Source organism: Strongylocentrotus purpuratus, unplaced genomic scaffold (assembly GCF_000002235.5).
Source record: "Strongylocentrotus purpuratus isolate Spur 01 unplaced genomic scaffold, Spur_5.0 spur5_scaffold_7, whole genome shotgun sequence".
NCBI classification, from domain to species: Eukaryota; Metazoa; Echinodermata; class Echinoidea; order Camarodonta; family Strongylocentrotidae; genus Strongylocentrotus; species Strongylocentrotus purpuratus.
Genome location: NW_022145613.1, coordinates 32,848,042 through 32,864,686, shown reverse-complemented (window position 1 = coordinate 32,864,686; position 16,645 = coordinate 32,848,042). Strand labels below are relative to the sequence as shown.

At 35.6% G+C, this 16,645-nt stretch overlaps 2 protein-coding genes across 2 annotated transcripts; one reads left to right on the top strand and one right to left on the bottom strand.

Moving 5' to 3' along the window:
- Positions 1 to 701: 701 nt before the first annotated feature.
- Positions 702 to 5,234, top strand: LOC115919903 (C-type lectin domain family 4 member E-like). The gene is made up of 3 exons (XM_030974529.1): positions 702 to 729; positions 1,733 to 1,955; positions 5,138 to 5,234. Exons 1-3 carry the CDS (start codon positions 702 to 704, stop codon positions 5,232 to 5,234), a joined length of 348 nt encoding a protein of 115 aa, XP_030830389.1.
- An 8,021-nt stretch (positions 5,235 to 13,255) lies between these two features.
- LOC115919967 (toll-like receptor 3) lies at positions 13,256 to 16,378 on the bottom strand. The gene has a single exon (XM_030974738.1). The coding sequence runs from the start codon at positions 16,291 to 16,293 to the stop codon at positions 13,543 to 13,545; it is 2,751 nt and encodes a 916-aa protein (XP_030830598.1). The 5' UTR covers positions 16,294 to 16,378; the 3' UTR covers positions 13,256 to 13,542.
- Positions 16,379 to 16,645: the final 267 nt, after the last annotated feature.

Sequence of the window (16,645 nt, the reverse complement as noted above, 5' to 3'; positions counted from 1 at the left end):
TCGCAACCATCAAGAGATCTGATCGGTGTTACTGAATATCTTTCCTTATTTCAAGGAATGGAATAAAAATTTGACAGTTTCCAATCAATAATGTTTATGTGTTCCTTGTTCCCAAGTTGATTTTCTGTCCTTTAATAAATCGTTTTAACTGACCAGTCATTCTCTAACTCATGTCTGCAATGCAGAATGTGTGTAAATTCCAATATTAAGGAAAGATGGGGCAAGATGCGACATTATGAGTAATGGAACGTGACAATTATTCATTATATTATAATTCATATAACAATTAATTCAAATATTCATTATTTGAAACATCTTAATTTGACGTTACCCCTTTACATCCGGGACAAACTGTACAAAGTCGTTTTTCTTGGTATTCTTACAGGTTTTGATTTCAATTTCGGTAAAAGATTCTCTTCCCCAAAATTGCATTTAATTATTTACAAACCGATTTGTCACATGACGGTAATAAGATATTTCACAATATTCGTATTTATTTTATATATAACTTTGTGTCATATATTTTATATACGTGAAATGTATGACTGCCTTTGATATCAGACTCATCCGACACAAAATGAACAGCATGTCACGCATGCCGTCTATACTGCAATGGAATCATTTTTTGTTTGTTTGTGTATTTTGTTTTCCTTTCCCAGATGTGGTATATAATTAGCATTCTAATAGTGCTACATCAAAAAATGCTCCTTACCCTGCAACAATGCGAAAGTAAGTATTCAACCCCTTTTCCCCTTTTTTATTAGTGGATATAGCGAACTCCATCACTATAAAAAAGAGACAATTGATTTTAGAGTTTAAGCTCCAAATTCTTACTTTGAAATTAAGATAGCCAGTCGTTTTTCACGACAAAGGTTGTTAAAGGTCCGTATTATATTAATTCAGTTAAACCCATCGCTGGGTTTTAAAAAGAACTTCGTCAGATTGTTAAACCCAAATTATTATAAGATACGAGTGTCTGAAAACATATGAGCAGCATATGAAAGTACATATATATGTAAATCTGAATTGTTAATAGAATACTCTGCCTTTAACCTCATTTACGTGCATTTTAAGTCAATTGAAGTCACTTTTTATTCCAATGTGTAACTGTTGCTATAAATTATTGTGTATCTGTTTATATTCTGATAATGATTATGTGCTTATGGTATGGAATCAGTGAATAAAAACACCGACTTGTGGATGGGTTTGAGTGTTTTAACTGTGTTCAATATTACAACAAACAAACAAAGGCAAAATAAAACAAAACAAAAACAACAATTTAAAAACAAGAAATTTTACCATTGCACACAAATCTGGTTTTGAGACATTGCAAAAAAAATTATCAGCACCGTGTTGTTGAAACGTCAGAATTTGCCCCAAAAGTTCACGGCTAAACTGGATAGGGTCTTAATTATTGGGGCTAAATGTTATGTAAAAGAAATTCGTGCTACTCGATCCTCCTACCACAAGGGTTTTTATCACTGTGCGTTTAAATTCAATTTATTGATTAAACTCCAAATAAGAAGGATAATTCTCAATTTTCAATAAATATCACACTTATAGCGTCACAAATACACTTCTCATAAATATTTAAGTTAAAGAAATCGAAATTCCTTCACATTAGGATTTTAGTCAATAAATTGAATTTGGATTTGGATTTGGATTGAAGTATGGATACCTAGTTATCCACAGATTTAAGAGTAGTTCATACAATCATTGTTTGCATTTACAGCATGTCCGTATTGGACAGAACAACATGAGGAGTCGTGCTACTATTTCAGTACCTCTTTGGCGACACGCTCTCAAGCCTTTTCCAACTGTTCCAAGTACGAGCTCCATCTGGTTTACATCGAGACTGCAGAGGAACAGGACTTCATCGAAGGTCGCATGGAGGAGAACAACGTTGGGGATTACTGGATCGGACTAACGGTGGACTCTGATGGCCAGGGAGTGTGGTTGGACGGGTCTAGTCTCACTTATAATAACACGGAAAATAATTCTTACAACGAGGGGAGCGAGTGTTTTCGTATGTTAGCATCGAATGGATACGCGTGGCATGATAGAGAATGCTCCTATTATTTTAGATATATTTGCGAGAAAGAAAATGGTGATTATTTCATTTTTATCTGATTTAGAAAATGGTTTAATGTAGGAGAGCATCACAGAAATACACGTGGCATGACAGTAAATGCTTAAAGACCCTGTCTGATTAAAATACAACGTGATATAAATGGAAAACTGAATGAATGCAAAATACAAATATAAAGGGAAAACAAAGTATTTACCCTTTTATTATTGCACAAAAGCAAATTAAAACCCCATTTTACGGGTCAACAGGGGTCAAATTTGCTGAAGTTACAGTGAAGACATAACATGTGGACCCGACCGGTTTACCTATATAGCTGAGGCCTGAGCGGTTTCCAAAGTGGGGGGGGGGGGGGCGTCAACAAAACAGGGCACTTTCTGGAGAAAAAAAGGGCACTAATAATTTAGGTAAATGTGCATTTGTTGAAAGAAAGGAGCACCGATCAGATTTTAATAGGGGCATTTATCGCAGGTGAAAGGGGGATTTTATGAGAAGGGGGAAGTGGCTCTTATTAAAAACAAAAAGAGGCACATGTTAAAATAAATTATCAGAGAAGGAAAGAGGTCATTATGAGAAGAGGAAGGGGCACTTATAAGAAGGAAAAAGAGCATTTATTAGGAAGGAAATGGGGCACGTGTCATAATAAAATGGACAGTTATTAGAGATGAAAAGAGCACTTATCAGGAGGAAAAGGGGCACTTGTCAAAATAAAACGAGTATCTCTCAGAATTTAATAGGGTAATTTACCAGAGATGAAAAGGGGCGCTTATGAGAATGAAAAGGAAAAGAGGCATTTATAAGAAGGGGAAGGGGCTCTTATTTTAAATGGGGGCACTTATCAAAAGGAAAAGGGGCACTTATTTGGAAAGGAAAGGGGGCACATGTGAACATATAATGTGCGCTTATCCGAGTTAAAATGGGGTAGTTAATAAAAGGGGAAGAGGCATATTTTTCAAAAGAAAAGGGGCACTTGTAAAAGTAAAAGGGGCACCTCTCAGATTTGAATAGGTCGATTATCATATGAGAATCTTATGAGAATGGAAAATGGACCCTTATTGCAAAGGAAAATGGGAGCTTGTCGAAGAAAAAAGGGGTGCGTTTTAAAAAAAAGGGGGGCACTTATCATAGGTGGAAAGGGGAAAGGGCACTTTTGGGATATTTGACAAAGTTGGGGGGCACCCCCCATTAAACGATCATGTTCAAAGCCGTAAATGGCATAACTTCATATCATGACACATGTATGCATACACACAAATACACGGCCAAGGTCATGTTAAGTGTGTGTGCGTACGGGGTGTGGGTGTGGATGGGTGGTGGGTGTGGGTGTTTGTAATGTGGGTGTGAAAATGGGTTCATGTGTGCAGGTGCGTCGGAAGTGGGGGAGGGGCCGGGGGCTAAAAAGTATGGGGGCAAAACCCATTTAAACAAAAATCAGCAGTAAACAAGTAAAAATGGTTTCTATTTTTTAACCAAAAAGAAGAAAAAAAATAATAAAGCCTTAATTGAATTCTCACATCAAAATTATATTCCATTAAAAGAAAAAGAGATTAAACAAGAATTACATTTCCTAAACATTCCTGCATGCCCCTACATTTATCAATGGAGGATGTTATAATGTCGATACGCGCATATCGTTGAAATATCGTGGAAGACATAAGCCCCCGAACCAGTGGCGGATCCAGGGGGCCGGGGGGCCGGGCCCCTCCCCCGGGGGAAAACCCATGAAAAACACGTTAATTTTACCTTTATTTGGAGATGGGCTCTCTCCCCTGGTGCCCAAGGGGGAGGGGGGGGGGGGGGGTGCGTTTTCCAAATATTAGGTGGGAAAAAAATTAGTGCTCATTAACCCCCCCCCCCCCCCCCCCCCCCCCATTGTGAATATACGTACTCCACATAAGATGATGCCATCAAGTCGATAGCAAGTTTTTATGTCGACAACTTCCGATTTTCAAAGCTTTAGATTATGAGTTTTTAGAGAGGTGATACTCCTCTGACAGACACTAAAAAGGCATATAATTGATATTATCTCTGGTTAATAAGTTTCGTTGATATATAATTCATTCATTTCATTTTTCAGTTCGGATATGGTCTTTAACAACTTTTAAATATATTTGCAAGAAAGAAATGGTGATTAATTATTATTTTTTTTAAATATCGGTTTAATCAATGCATTGCATCACCGGGATACAGGTGGCATATTAAACAGAAAGTGCAAAAAAACAAAAATCTTTAAACATATTTGCGATTGGTCATTATTTCGTGTTTACTTCATTTTTATATTAGTTTGACCAGGACAGATCCAGGAAATTGTCATGGGCTAGGGGGCACGATGCGGAGAAAAGAATACACAATTGGAATCAGATTGTTCCTTTGAGTACTTAGGGTATGCCATTTGGGTATTTCGAAGGAAGACACCTGCCGTATGTGACCACCTGCCTCCACCCCCTCAAAACATAAGATAATTCTCATCCACTCTTTGCTGGTGTATTATCGGAACATTGTCAACTGATGAATAGAACATGAGATGATAAGTAAAAACTATTTGGAAAACTCATAATCCAATAAAAACAAATCAATTCCAACGCAACGATAAAATATCAGAAATGGACCTACTAATATGCATAATGGCCTTAATGTTAGTTTTCATAGTAGACCTCCATAGCAATTTGTTCGTTATATTGAACGTACTTTTTTCAATCTTGTTTCAATACAGACTGTTCAACAAAGACCACATTGGCAACAACTGAACTGGTGACGACAAAACCTACAACAGCTACAACAACACACCAACCATCAACAAAATCAGTTACAACTACACAACCAACCACTACTAAACCTACATCGCAACCATCTACAACAACATTTACAACAGCTATACCATCTACCACTACCAAACTACTACAACAACGGACCAATCTATGACAACATCTACCACATCTAAACACCCAACCAATGCTAAACCTGCAACACAACAATCTACAACATTTGCAACAACTACACAAGCAACCACTACCAAACTTACTAAAACAACGGAACCATCTACAACAACAGTTACAACACCTACACAACCAACCACTACCAAACCTACTACAATAACGGAACCATCCACTACAACAGCTACATCAACTACACAATCAACCACTACTAAACCTACAACACAACCATCTACCACAGCAGTTACACCAACTACACAATTAACCACTACCAATCCTAAAAGAACAACGGAACCATTTACTACAACAGCCACAACTACACAACCAACCACTACCAAACCAACTACAACAACAGAACCCTCTACAACAATAGCCAAAGCAACTTTACAACCAACCACTACTAAACCTACAACAAAACCGTCTACAACAACAGCTACAACAACTACACAACCAACCACTACTAAACCTACAACACAACAATCGGCAACAACATCTGCAACTACAACCACCACGACGGCATCCCCCAAAGGTAATCGGTCAATATTATACAAGACAGGAGTACTATAAACTAAAATGTATACGTACAACATGCAAACACGCACGAAGTATCCTCCAAATATCTGATTTAACCCCTACTGTACTACTTGTAGCTATTTAAAGGTACTATGTCCCTTTTTCAGCCGACCTCGAATTCTGTAGAACTTTGCAGGAATTATGAATATGTCATGTATGTTCTATCTGTGAAATTTAAACGTTAGCAGTGTCCTAATATTCAAATTATGCAAGGAAACCCGTTTACTTGCTAGACTTCACTGTCATACACTATTGAGTGACTGACTGGATTTTGTTCTTCTTTGGTAAATAACATAATATGAAATGAGCTGTAAAGGGTACATGAGCATTTGTCTACATCAATAACCCAATTCTTGTGATGGCCAAAATTAAACTGATTGAATCTTTGCGTAGCATAAAACGTATGACCATTCGGTACAATGGTCTGAAAATCAAGACTATTACTTATTGGCTCTATAGCTCCTAATTCGATTTGACAACTAATAGTCGTTATTTTCCTACTTGAAGACATTTTCAAGCCCCACCTTTTTTAGGGAAGTTCTAAATTAGTATTATCTCTCAAATGCCATTGGAATTTAACCTTTTCATTTTTTTAGCCTGCAAATGGGACATAGTACCTTTAATTGCTCCCTCTATATAGAAAACTTCCCCAATCGGTTTCAAATATAGTGCAACCGGCCTAGGGTTGGAAATTCTGTTCGTGTATAGAGAATCTACTGCGTGGTAATTGTCAATGGAGCACGTACTAGACAATCCAAATCAAAGGTATAGACCAGTTCTGGTCATAAGATTGCATTGTGAAAGAAACGTTGTGGAATCGTTCAGAAAAAGTTGATCATGTATAGCATATAAGTAATGGTGTGTACTGCAAGGTTCTGGAATCATCAAAACGATAAGAAATTTGGCCCAGTCTTGGTAGAGTTACAAGCACTGTACACTGAAAGATATGGGACTACGCGATATTTATACAGGCCAGTTCGATATGATAATTTACCAAATATATCAATTAGTAGCCGGTTTCCCGGCAAAACATATTCTTTCACATGATTGCTAATAAGAGCTTTCATTTCATTTTTTGAGAGGGGGGCGTTTCCAAAACTGGTCTATATCTTTATATTGTATTCTGTTATCCCCCTTTTATTTGAAGCTCGCCAAAGGTCGAACCAGTATAAAATAATCGCCCAGAATAGAGCTATTATGGATTCGTCCGTGGTCAAGCGAGACTCCACGTCGACGTTGATACGGTGTACGGCCCTGTGTTTGGCTACGGAGTCCTGCTCGCGCTTTACCTTCAGTGCTGACAATGGAGATTGTTTACTAGGAGGCGTTGCACCAAACGAAGAGCATGATTTTGAGATGCGCCCTGGAGCCCGAACATTTGAGGTCATCTGAAATCAATAGAGTTATCGTTTATCTCGGTAAATCGAACTCAGTTGCTATATTATAGAATTAACCGGAATTTAGAACATGCAAACAAACAAACCCGGTTTTTAAGTTTTTCTACAATGTTCATCATTCTGAATAAGTCTACTTGAATATATTCAAACATTGGAATGAACACAAAAAGAAAAATTGTAACAAACAACTATGATTTTGGAAAAATTAGACAATTGAGTATAATAATCTATTCATGTTGATATTTTGTTTGGTTTTAACATGTATGCGTATGTCTTTTTATTGTAATTTAACATGCCGTTATAACAATGTGAACAAGAACATTCCAGTTTTTACGGTTTATTTTCATGGCAATGGGAACTTACACAATATTTGATGATTGGATTACAACCATTATCGAACTGAACCGATTAGTAAAATCAAACAGGATATGAGCCATGAAGTCGATTTAATGACTATTTTTGTAATGGACTGCTTTTTAAGCCAATTATAGACAAAAAAGAGGTTCGTTAACGAGATGGTTATTATTTTTCTAATCATCATTAATTTAGCGTGTCATTTTGCTGGAGTCTTTCTCATTAACTGTTTAATAGCTGAATTTTGAGGATTATGAAACATGAAAATTTTCCCCCGGATCGTTTGAAAGGTTAATATATATTTTTTAATTTGACTGTCATACTGATAATGGTATGCGTTTATACTGCAGTACATAATTATAGGAACAAAGCTAGTTTATAAATAAATATATATATTTGAAAATGTGTCATATTTTATATATTCATAATGATCGGAAAGAAAATAGTTTCAACTGAAATTTGTTAACACTTTTAAACGTAAATACAACAAATATTTGCTGGATCTATATTGATGCTAGCTAAAGATTTCAATGGTTGTTAAAGTTCATAATATTTTACATGTAATTGTTATTTGTTTTAATGTAAATATAGCTTAAATTAAATCATAAGACTTTTTATATCTAATTATTTGGTCAGCCGCATATAAGGACCACCTCCTTTCTGGCTGCTACCAGCCTAAGCAATTTCTATTGTGTTTTTAACGATACTTATTCATGTTTGTAAATTGATTCTGTGTTTATCTATGTTAGTAATTGCAATTTTGTGATACTTTGTATATTGCTTTTTTACCCTGTATGTTTTGTTATTGCTTGGCAAAGTAAATTGAATTGAATTTTATTTTACTATTAAGTTTTATTTATCGAACACAATAAGAGATAAACTCATTAATCACCCAACAAAATAATGCAAATGATTTCAGGTCATTTCAGTTGTGATAGTAGGATTAACAAATACCATGATGGTGATCAGATTCACTAAATATATATTTTAGGTATCATGTCAGCAAATTAATAGGTGGCCAGTCGTTTAGGAGAATCCAATTTTTGTCTTAGAATTGACATTTATTTAAAAAATGTATACTTTAAAGATGCTATTTTTAAACATTTCGTACAACGAATTTTATGTTAGTCTTGAAACAGTATAGATATGAATTTGAACGATTCTTTGTAAGGACCTCCCCTCCCCCCTCCCAGATTGAAAATAGTTATGTGCCGTTAGTCCCTTTGTGCGTACAGATCGAACAATGTACTCTATCCGAAATTCAATTCATTTAATTCAATTCAAAAATGGTTTTTATTATAGCAGAAACATGGTTCATACAAATACAATTTTACATGAAGGACAGCCTTGGCTGGAATATTCACGTTTACGTGTTCGGCACAATAGATAACACTTTTAAATATATACATGTAAAAAACTAGCAATATCAAAAATAAGACTTAGATTCTGTAACTAAAATCCATAAACACATTGCACAAATTTCCAGAAATACAGCTGTAATTGTTTACAAATGTCCTATAAAAGTCTATACAAGCATGGTAAAAATATTAAAATAGGTACATTTTAAACAGCCTGCTTGGGGGAGGAGACAAGCACTTAGTATACCTGCAATAATGATAAAAGTACAAAAATAAAACTCTTTTTTTTCTTTTCCTTTTTTTTTCTTCAACTTTTATTGAGTATGTCAACTAGAAATGACAGTGGGCTACTTTTAAATCTTTTTGTTTTGAATTGAAATTGTTGATAAATGGGAATACAGCGAAGATTGATGTTAGTGTTTTTTTTTCTTAGGTAACCAGGTCTGACAAATAGAGTGATTTGAAAGGGATTTTGCGAATTTTCTACAAAATGCTAGTCTCCTCTCCTCAAGAGTTGGTAAATTGCATACTTGGCATGCATTAGAATACGTAATGTAACTAGGCCCTAAAATAATCTTACATACTCTACGTTGTATTTTTTCAAGATTATTATTTTGTTCTACTGTAAGACTGTATGTCAACTAGAAATGACAGTGGGCTACTTTTAAATCTTTTTGTTTTGAATTGAAATTGTTGATAAATGGGAATACAGCGAAGATTGATGTTAGTGTTTTTTTTTCTTAGGTAACCAGGTCTGACAAATAGAGTGATTTGAAAGGGATTTTGCGAATTTTCTACAAAATGCTAGTCTCCTCTCCTCAAGAGTTGGTAAATTGCATACTTGGCATGCATTAGAATACGTAATGTAACTAGGCCCTAAAATAATCTTACATACTCTACGTTGTATTTTTTCAAGATTATTATTTTGTTCTACTGTAAGACTGCTATGGAACGCTGGAGCACAATATTCTAAAATTGGTTGTATATAACCTACGTATATTGTCACTAAATCCTTAAAAGGTAAATTGAATTTCTTAAGTTTCCTCAACATGAACAGTTTCATGCTCTCTTCATATTGAATTTAAGGTTTTATATGATTTTATTAATGGATCCGGGAGTGCTTATCATACATCTGGACCATGATGTCTTATTATTTTATGCAGGATCAATAATTTAGGATTTATCGAATGTAAGTTTAATGAATTCCGAGTAGAGTAAGAATGGATAAAGTTAGTTATACAAAGAAGTCTTAAATGAATCACGAATAGGCTATTCATTAACTGAAACATAAAGATCAAACTCTGTTGTGCGTTTATATGAAAGATAGTTTATATGAAAGATCGCATTGTTTTCAAAATTTTGTTGCTTACCTTTCATTGCGTTCACGGCTCTGCTCCTCAATACCTTATCTCTCTAATCCAAAACTACACTCCTGCAAGACCTCTACGCTCATCCACTTCCAATTTTCTTGTGACCCCCAAAATTACCAAAACGTGGGGGGAAAGATCATTTGCATACTCTAGTCCTAAATTATGGAATGGCCTTCCTGAAGACATCAAAAAATGTTTATCCTCTGATTCTTTCAAAACTCATCTCAAAACATTTCTTTTCAAGTCTTGATCTTTTTTCCTGTTTACACGCGCCTTGAGCACTCCACAGAGTGGATTTGGCGCGATATAAGTTACATTATTATTATTATTATTATTAAAAAATATTTTAAAAATTCATAAAATAAAGGATTTGTTGAAGGCTAAATATTGAGAGCGAGCACATATGCAAAGCGCTTTTTTTTGCCATAAATAAATATGGTTAACTTTTGTCTTTGCACTGAAGCCCACGGCAAGTTACAATATGAAATGTATGGCAAGATAAGGGAGTTATATAGCATTAAAAGGGTCTTCTTAGGAAGATATTTTTTGTCTTATAAAGTATACCAATATTTCTAGAAATACATGTAGTTGTATGTCGTATGTGTTCATTCCAGCTAAGATTATCATTCTAACAGAACACTTCCTCGTTGAGCGCTTTCTATCTTTCTTCTTTTCCTCCGAATTTCCCAGTTTGTATGCATTCACATTGTAATATATCTTTGTTTTGCTTTGAATTTGATTTTTTTTTTTTAAATATTGAAATATCATCGTCACAAATAATTACAGATAATTAACAAACGAAAGTAGTCAAAGCATATTTTTTTGTTGCTTTACCTGTACAAAGTTCTCACATTTCTCCACATACAGATACGACACATCTTATGTATTCAATAATATTACAATTATATTACAAATAACTTTATAAACGTCGAGTTTCATTATGCACAAATTTTTCAAAAGTCTCCTTTTAACGATATAATTATAATAATAACAATAATAGCCTAATAGTCCACTCCAATCCACTCCAAATTTTATTAAACCGAAACGGAAATTCTTTTTGCCCAATTGATCGTGAGCCCGGCAGCCACTGAGCAGCGCCAGATCGACGTTGCTCTATCCCTTATTGTTGAACGCCAAACAAGGTAGCAACAACTCCCATCTTTTAACGTCTTTTGGTATGACGCGGCGGGGGTTCGAACCCACGACCTCCCGGTTGTGAGGCGGACGCTCTACTGACTGAGCCAACACTCCGGTTATGCCACATTTTATATATTCAATAAAATGGAAAAAAAACGTTGTTATCGTCTGGTTTCATGATCTTTACAAACCTTTCTTTATTGTTCAAATGTATTAATTCATTAGTAATGATACTAATTTGTTCAAACAATATTTCTTTCTAGACACTTAATTCTTGACAATCCATGGTGATGTGATATTCGTTCACAATTTCCACACTACAACAAGCATTGCAAGTACGTTAATATGTTGGTAATTTACTCCGGCGTCTATGCCTTCCAATTTCAATTGGTTAATTATGTGAAACAATTCTAAATCGGTAATATTTTAACGTAGTTCATTGCTTTTACAATTTTTTCTCTAATCTAGATATTCGCAGTTTACTTTTTCCTTTCCGTATACGCAACTTCTGTTCAAATCCATCATAAATATTTAAAAAAAAGCATATCTATCGGAGTTTAATTTCTGGTTCCTCTCCGACTATTTTATCGTTATCTATAATAGTTTTTAATTCTAGAAATTCATAATATCCGTCAACATGTAAATCAACTTTCTTTGATAAATTGTGAACATTACTAAGCCAACATGTAATAGATTCTGCTATCATTTTTCTATTTTCTTGAAAAGAAGAACATAACAAAGAGTTTTCATCGACACTTTTCATGCGAATCCAAAATTTCATTAAATTGTAACATATTATATCGATAACTATAGTATATTCTCCAGCTTCAGCCAACACAGCCGATTTACTTCTTGTTTTTATTTACCCATACGTTATTTCTCATCCATTGCAAATGAACACTTTCTATAACATTATTAAAAGACATTCTTGACTTCTCCTTTTCAATCTTTACCAATTTATCAAAATTCATTACAGAAGCACTCCATACTTCCGAACCATATAAAATGACATGTTTAACAAGATAATTAAATAAACGAACAGCTATTTTAATGTTCGGAAGGTGCTCTCCAAATAGCTTAAATAACCGAAAACATTTCTTTTTAGATTTCTCTGCCCGAGTTATTGATGTATTACTAAATTAACCACATGTAGAAATAGCCAAACCTAAATATACAGCCTGCTTTACAATTTCAATTTCCTCGCAATTTATATTACATCTATGTTGTTTCAACTACTTTCCATTCTAATTACGAACCGACATTCTCGTTTTCTTAATATTTACTCCGAGTAACCATTTTTTAAACAGTAAATCCCAAGTTTATCTAAAAAAGTCTGCATTCCGTTTTTAGTTTGGGATATTAGTACAATGTCACCCGCGTACATCAAACAATTCACTATTTTCCAATTTAATTCTACTGGATCATTACCAGTTGTTCCTAATTCCTGTGGAAAATCATTAGGGTAAACATTGATTAAGGTGGGGTTAATAATTGTAGAACCCTGTTTCACTCCACAATTAATTGAAAGTATGGGGTAATTCATTCGTTTAGATTAAGACAAAAAGTTGCTTTCGTATACATGGTAGTAATAACATAATTAAACATTCCTCCAATACCATATGTCAACAATTTATAAAATAATCCTTTTCGCCATTCACTATCAAAGGCCTTGCGTAAATCTACAAATCACAAAATAATAAACATTACTTTTCTGACTTACGTCCCTAGCTCTCACATATTTATATATTTTTCATTCTAAATAATATATGATTCTAGGTTCTATAGATTCCCTGAACCCTCTTTGGTTTTAGACATAGAGTTGATTTTCTACTAAATATATAACCAGACGTCTGTTTAAAATATTACAAAATAGTTTTCCAACAGAGCACGAGAGGGAGATGTCCCTATAATTAGAAGCATCTGTCTTTTCACCATCTTCCTGACCATTTACTAGGAAATCTTCCGGCAATTAGTGTGTGTGTGTGTGTGTGTGTGTGTGTGTGTGTGTGTTGGGGGTAGATATCTCACGTGACGTTTCTTTTATTTTCCTGACAAAGAACAAATTAATTCACTTCCACAAATAAAAACATCATCTTTATGGGGGAGTTGGAAGTGTGAGCTCTTTGCAATACTTCCTCGTGAAACATATTTTGACAAATTACATGCATGTTGACAACTTCGAAATAGAATGAATTTGAATGTGACAAACATCGGATTCGAACTAATTCCGACGCAAGGAGCGTTTTTATTTTAAACACACGTCTAGTTACAACCACGCATCATGATACACGCTTTTTCATGAAAGCGTAAGAAGCCACGTTTGTTTGATCTGTGCTAAACTGGAATGACATTATTCATTTCCCTGTTAGCCCTCATGGTCTTCTCAAACTTTGCCCAGAAGAGTTCTTGTCCATCTTCATCATCATCCACCCACAGCAAATAAGGTTTGTTCCGACTCAGCAACAGCCTTACAAGATACGGTAGGTGTTCATCATCGATGTCTTCTAAGAATATGAGGATGACCTTCTCCAACTTGGTGTCATTCATATGCTCTACGGCCATACGGAGTTTGGTCATGAACCAGGTATCCTCCACTGACTGGTTGCTAAGCAATAAGACCGTCTTGTAGCTGTTCTCGATGACGTCGTAAATGGCGTTTAAGTAGAAAGACCCTGGATGAAGACCACTATCCCCCCAAACGATGTTCTCCAGATGTGGCATCCTCTCCTGCAGGAATGGCTTCATGCAATCGTTAATCCACCACTCATCATCTTCACGGAACATAAGGTTAAGCTGATACTCGTAATCCGCAGGATCTTGATTTTCAATGATTTCTTGATACCCAAGGATGGCCAACTTTAAGAGAAATAGCTTGTGGTTCAGCCACCATCGCTTTCGGTACACGAGGACACTTAGCGACAGAACGGTCACGGTTGCCAAAGATACACTTACAATAAGATAGATATTGACTCCGCAGTAATCCTTAGGATGGAACGACCAGATAGTCTGATTTTTTAGCGATTTGAAGGAAGTACTAGAGCAACGAGTCTCACTTCTTAGATCAATTGTTGTATTCACCTTGTCCAGCCATTCCCTGAACCACGCAAGTTGGCAGGTACATGTGAAGGGATTGTTCGCAATGATTAACACATTTAGACTTGTTGGTATTAGTGTGAAAGGTTCTATCGTGGAGATTTTATTATCATGGAGGTATAGATACCGGAGACTGGGAGTTCTAGAAAATAATTGCTTCTCGATAACTGAAATGGAGTTGGAATTCAGTTGCAGGGTACGTAAGTTCTGTAAATCCTGCAAAGCTTTCTCGTGAATGATTTTGATCGAGTTTAAGCCCAACGAGAGAACTGTTAGTGACGTGAGATTCCTAAATATCTCCGAGTCAATTTGCTGTATGCGACTATTGGTCAGATATAGCTCACGAAGATTCCATAGTGTGGTAAATGCGTTAGGAGCCTCGTGGAAATCATTGAATAAGTTATGTTGCAGGTTTAGGGTGTGCAACGAAACCAGTCCTGAAAACAGGGATGTATTGCTTGTAAATTGGACTAGATCTTTGGCTTTGATGTAAGTTCTGGATAAGTTTAGAGTCCTCAGCGCCGATGTATAAGTAAATTGGCCAAGGGAAGAAATTTCTAAGTGACTATGAAGATAAGACATATCGAGCAATACTAGTTGCTGCATGTTTCTGAAAGAACCAGTCATCGTAAATTTGACCAAATCATACATTATGACCTTTTCTAAAGAACTGGTTTCTTCAAAGGCATCAACGGATATATCAAGAGGATTATAATTCCTAGTGAAATCAAGAAATTTTAGATTTTTTAAACCAAGAAACATATTTCTGTTCACGGAGTTAAAGTTGTTTTTGGCTAACATAAGAGTTTGAAGATTTGTTGCATCCCAAGGTATAGTTTTGATTTCATGAATGCTGCTTTGATAAAATCTCAAAGTGTTGAGACGGTGGCTTCCGTCGAACCATTGAGGATCTAATACAGCAAAGTCGTTACGTGATAACTCAATCCTCTCAAGCTTTTCGGCACAAGCAAAAGATCCTCGTGGAAGCGACTTAATTTCGTTTACGGATAGATCCAAATTAACCAGCGATTTCAATCCACAAAATGACTCGTTATGAAGGCTAGATATATGATTGGAACTAATGTCTAGTACCTGGAGTTTTTCGAAACCATCCAGGGCATACTTTGGAAAAGTTATTAATTCGTTATAACTTAGATAAAGTTTTGTTATACCTGGAAAACGATATGTTGGTATTACCGTTGTATTCATGGGTACAATATATCTTATGCCCGAACTGGTTATGGTCGCTTTTACTATTGCCTTGCTACCCAAAAAGGAATCGGCGTGGAACTTAACCAATGATATATTATTGATGAGTAAATGTACTGCTGATAGTTCCGTAAAGACGGCACGAGAGAGAATTTTTATATCGTTATAATTCAAGTTGAATCTATCAAAGGAGCAATTTCGTAAAGCTACAAAATCTCCTTGCTCTATTGATCTGACGTTATTAAAAGACAAGTCAAAAACTGACAAATTCTTACATCTGCATGCGTCCTCCCCATCTTCTGCAAACTGAGTAGTTTGCAGGTTGTTTCCAAAGATGCGAGGAATTCTCTTGAGTCTATTATTATGTAAGAATACCAAGGATAGATGAACATTATTCTCCAGGAGGGAAATGGGTAGGACACTAATACTGTTGCGATGGAGCCTTAATTCTTTAAGTAGCAAGAGAGCATGAAATGTTTCATTCTCAATGAGGTAGATGGAGTTATAACTAGCATCTAAAGTTTCTAGCTGAGTATAGTTCACGAAAGATTTGTCCAGGAGCATAGATATGTTATTATGGGAAACGTTGAGGGAACGCAAGTCGTGTGGAAGATTCCGGGGAACCGATGTAAGACCGCGATATGAGCAATTGGCGCTATGGTCACTCGAGTTTTCCGAGCACTTATGATCGAGATGTATGCTGGTGTGATCCATCACCACACCATATCGCAAAGTGAATCCACACAGTACTACGAAGCTTATTGCGTGAGCGTACACAGCCATCGCAAGTTCCAAACAACAGGCCGCTGATACTGAATGAATACGAGAAAAATGAAGGAAAATAGAAGTAGTACCTTTATAAAGATGAAACCTAGGCCTATCTTAAAAGGAAATATCCACGGAAGAACGATGAGGTCTTTGCGGCTGCTGTAGACATCATATTTCATATGCTTTTTCAAAATGTGTTTGTTTGTTTTAGTTGACTGCTAAGAACCTTTGTTTATCACATACCCAGAATATCACCTCGTGATGTTATAGTTGTAGAGAATCAGGCCAAATTTGTACCTTTGGCCTACCAAGCTGATACAAGAGTTGACTGGATGGTCTTATTTTGCTTCCCAAGAAGGTCGATAGG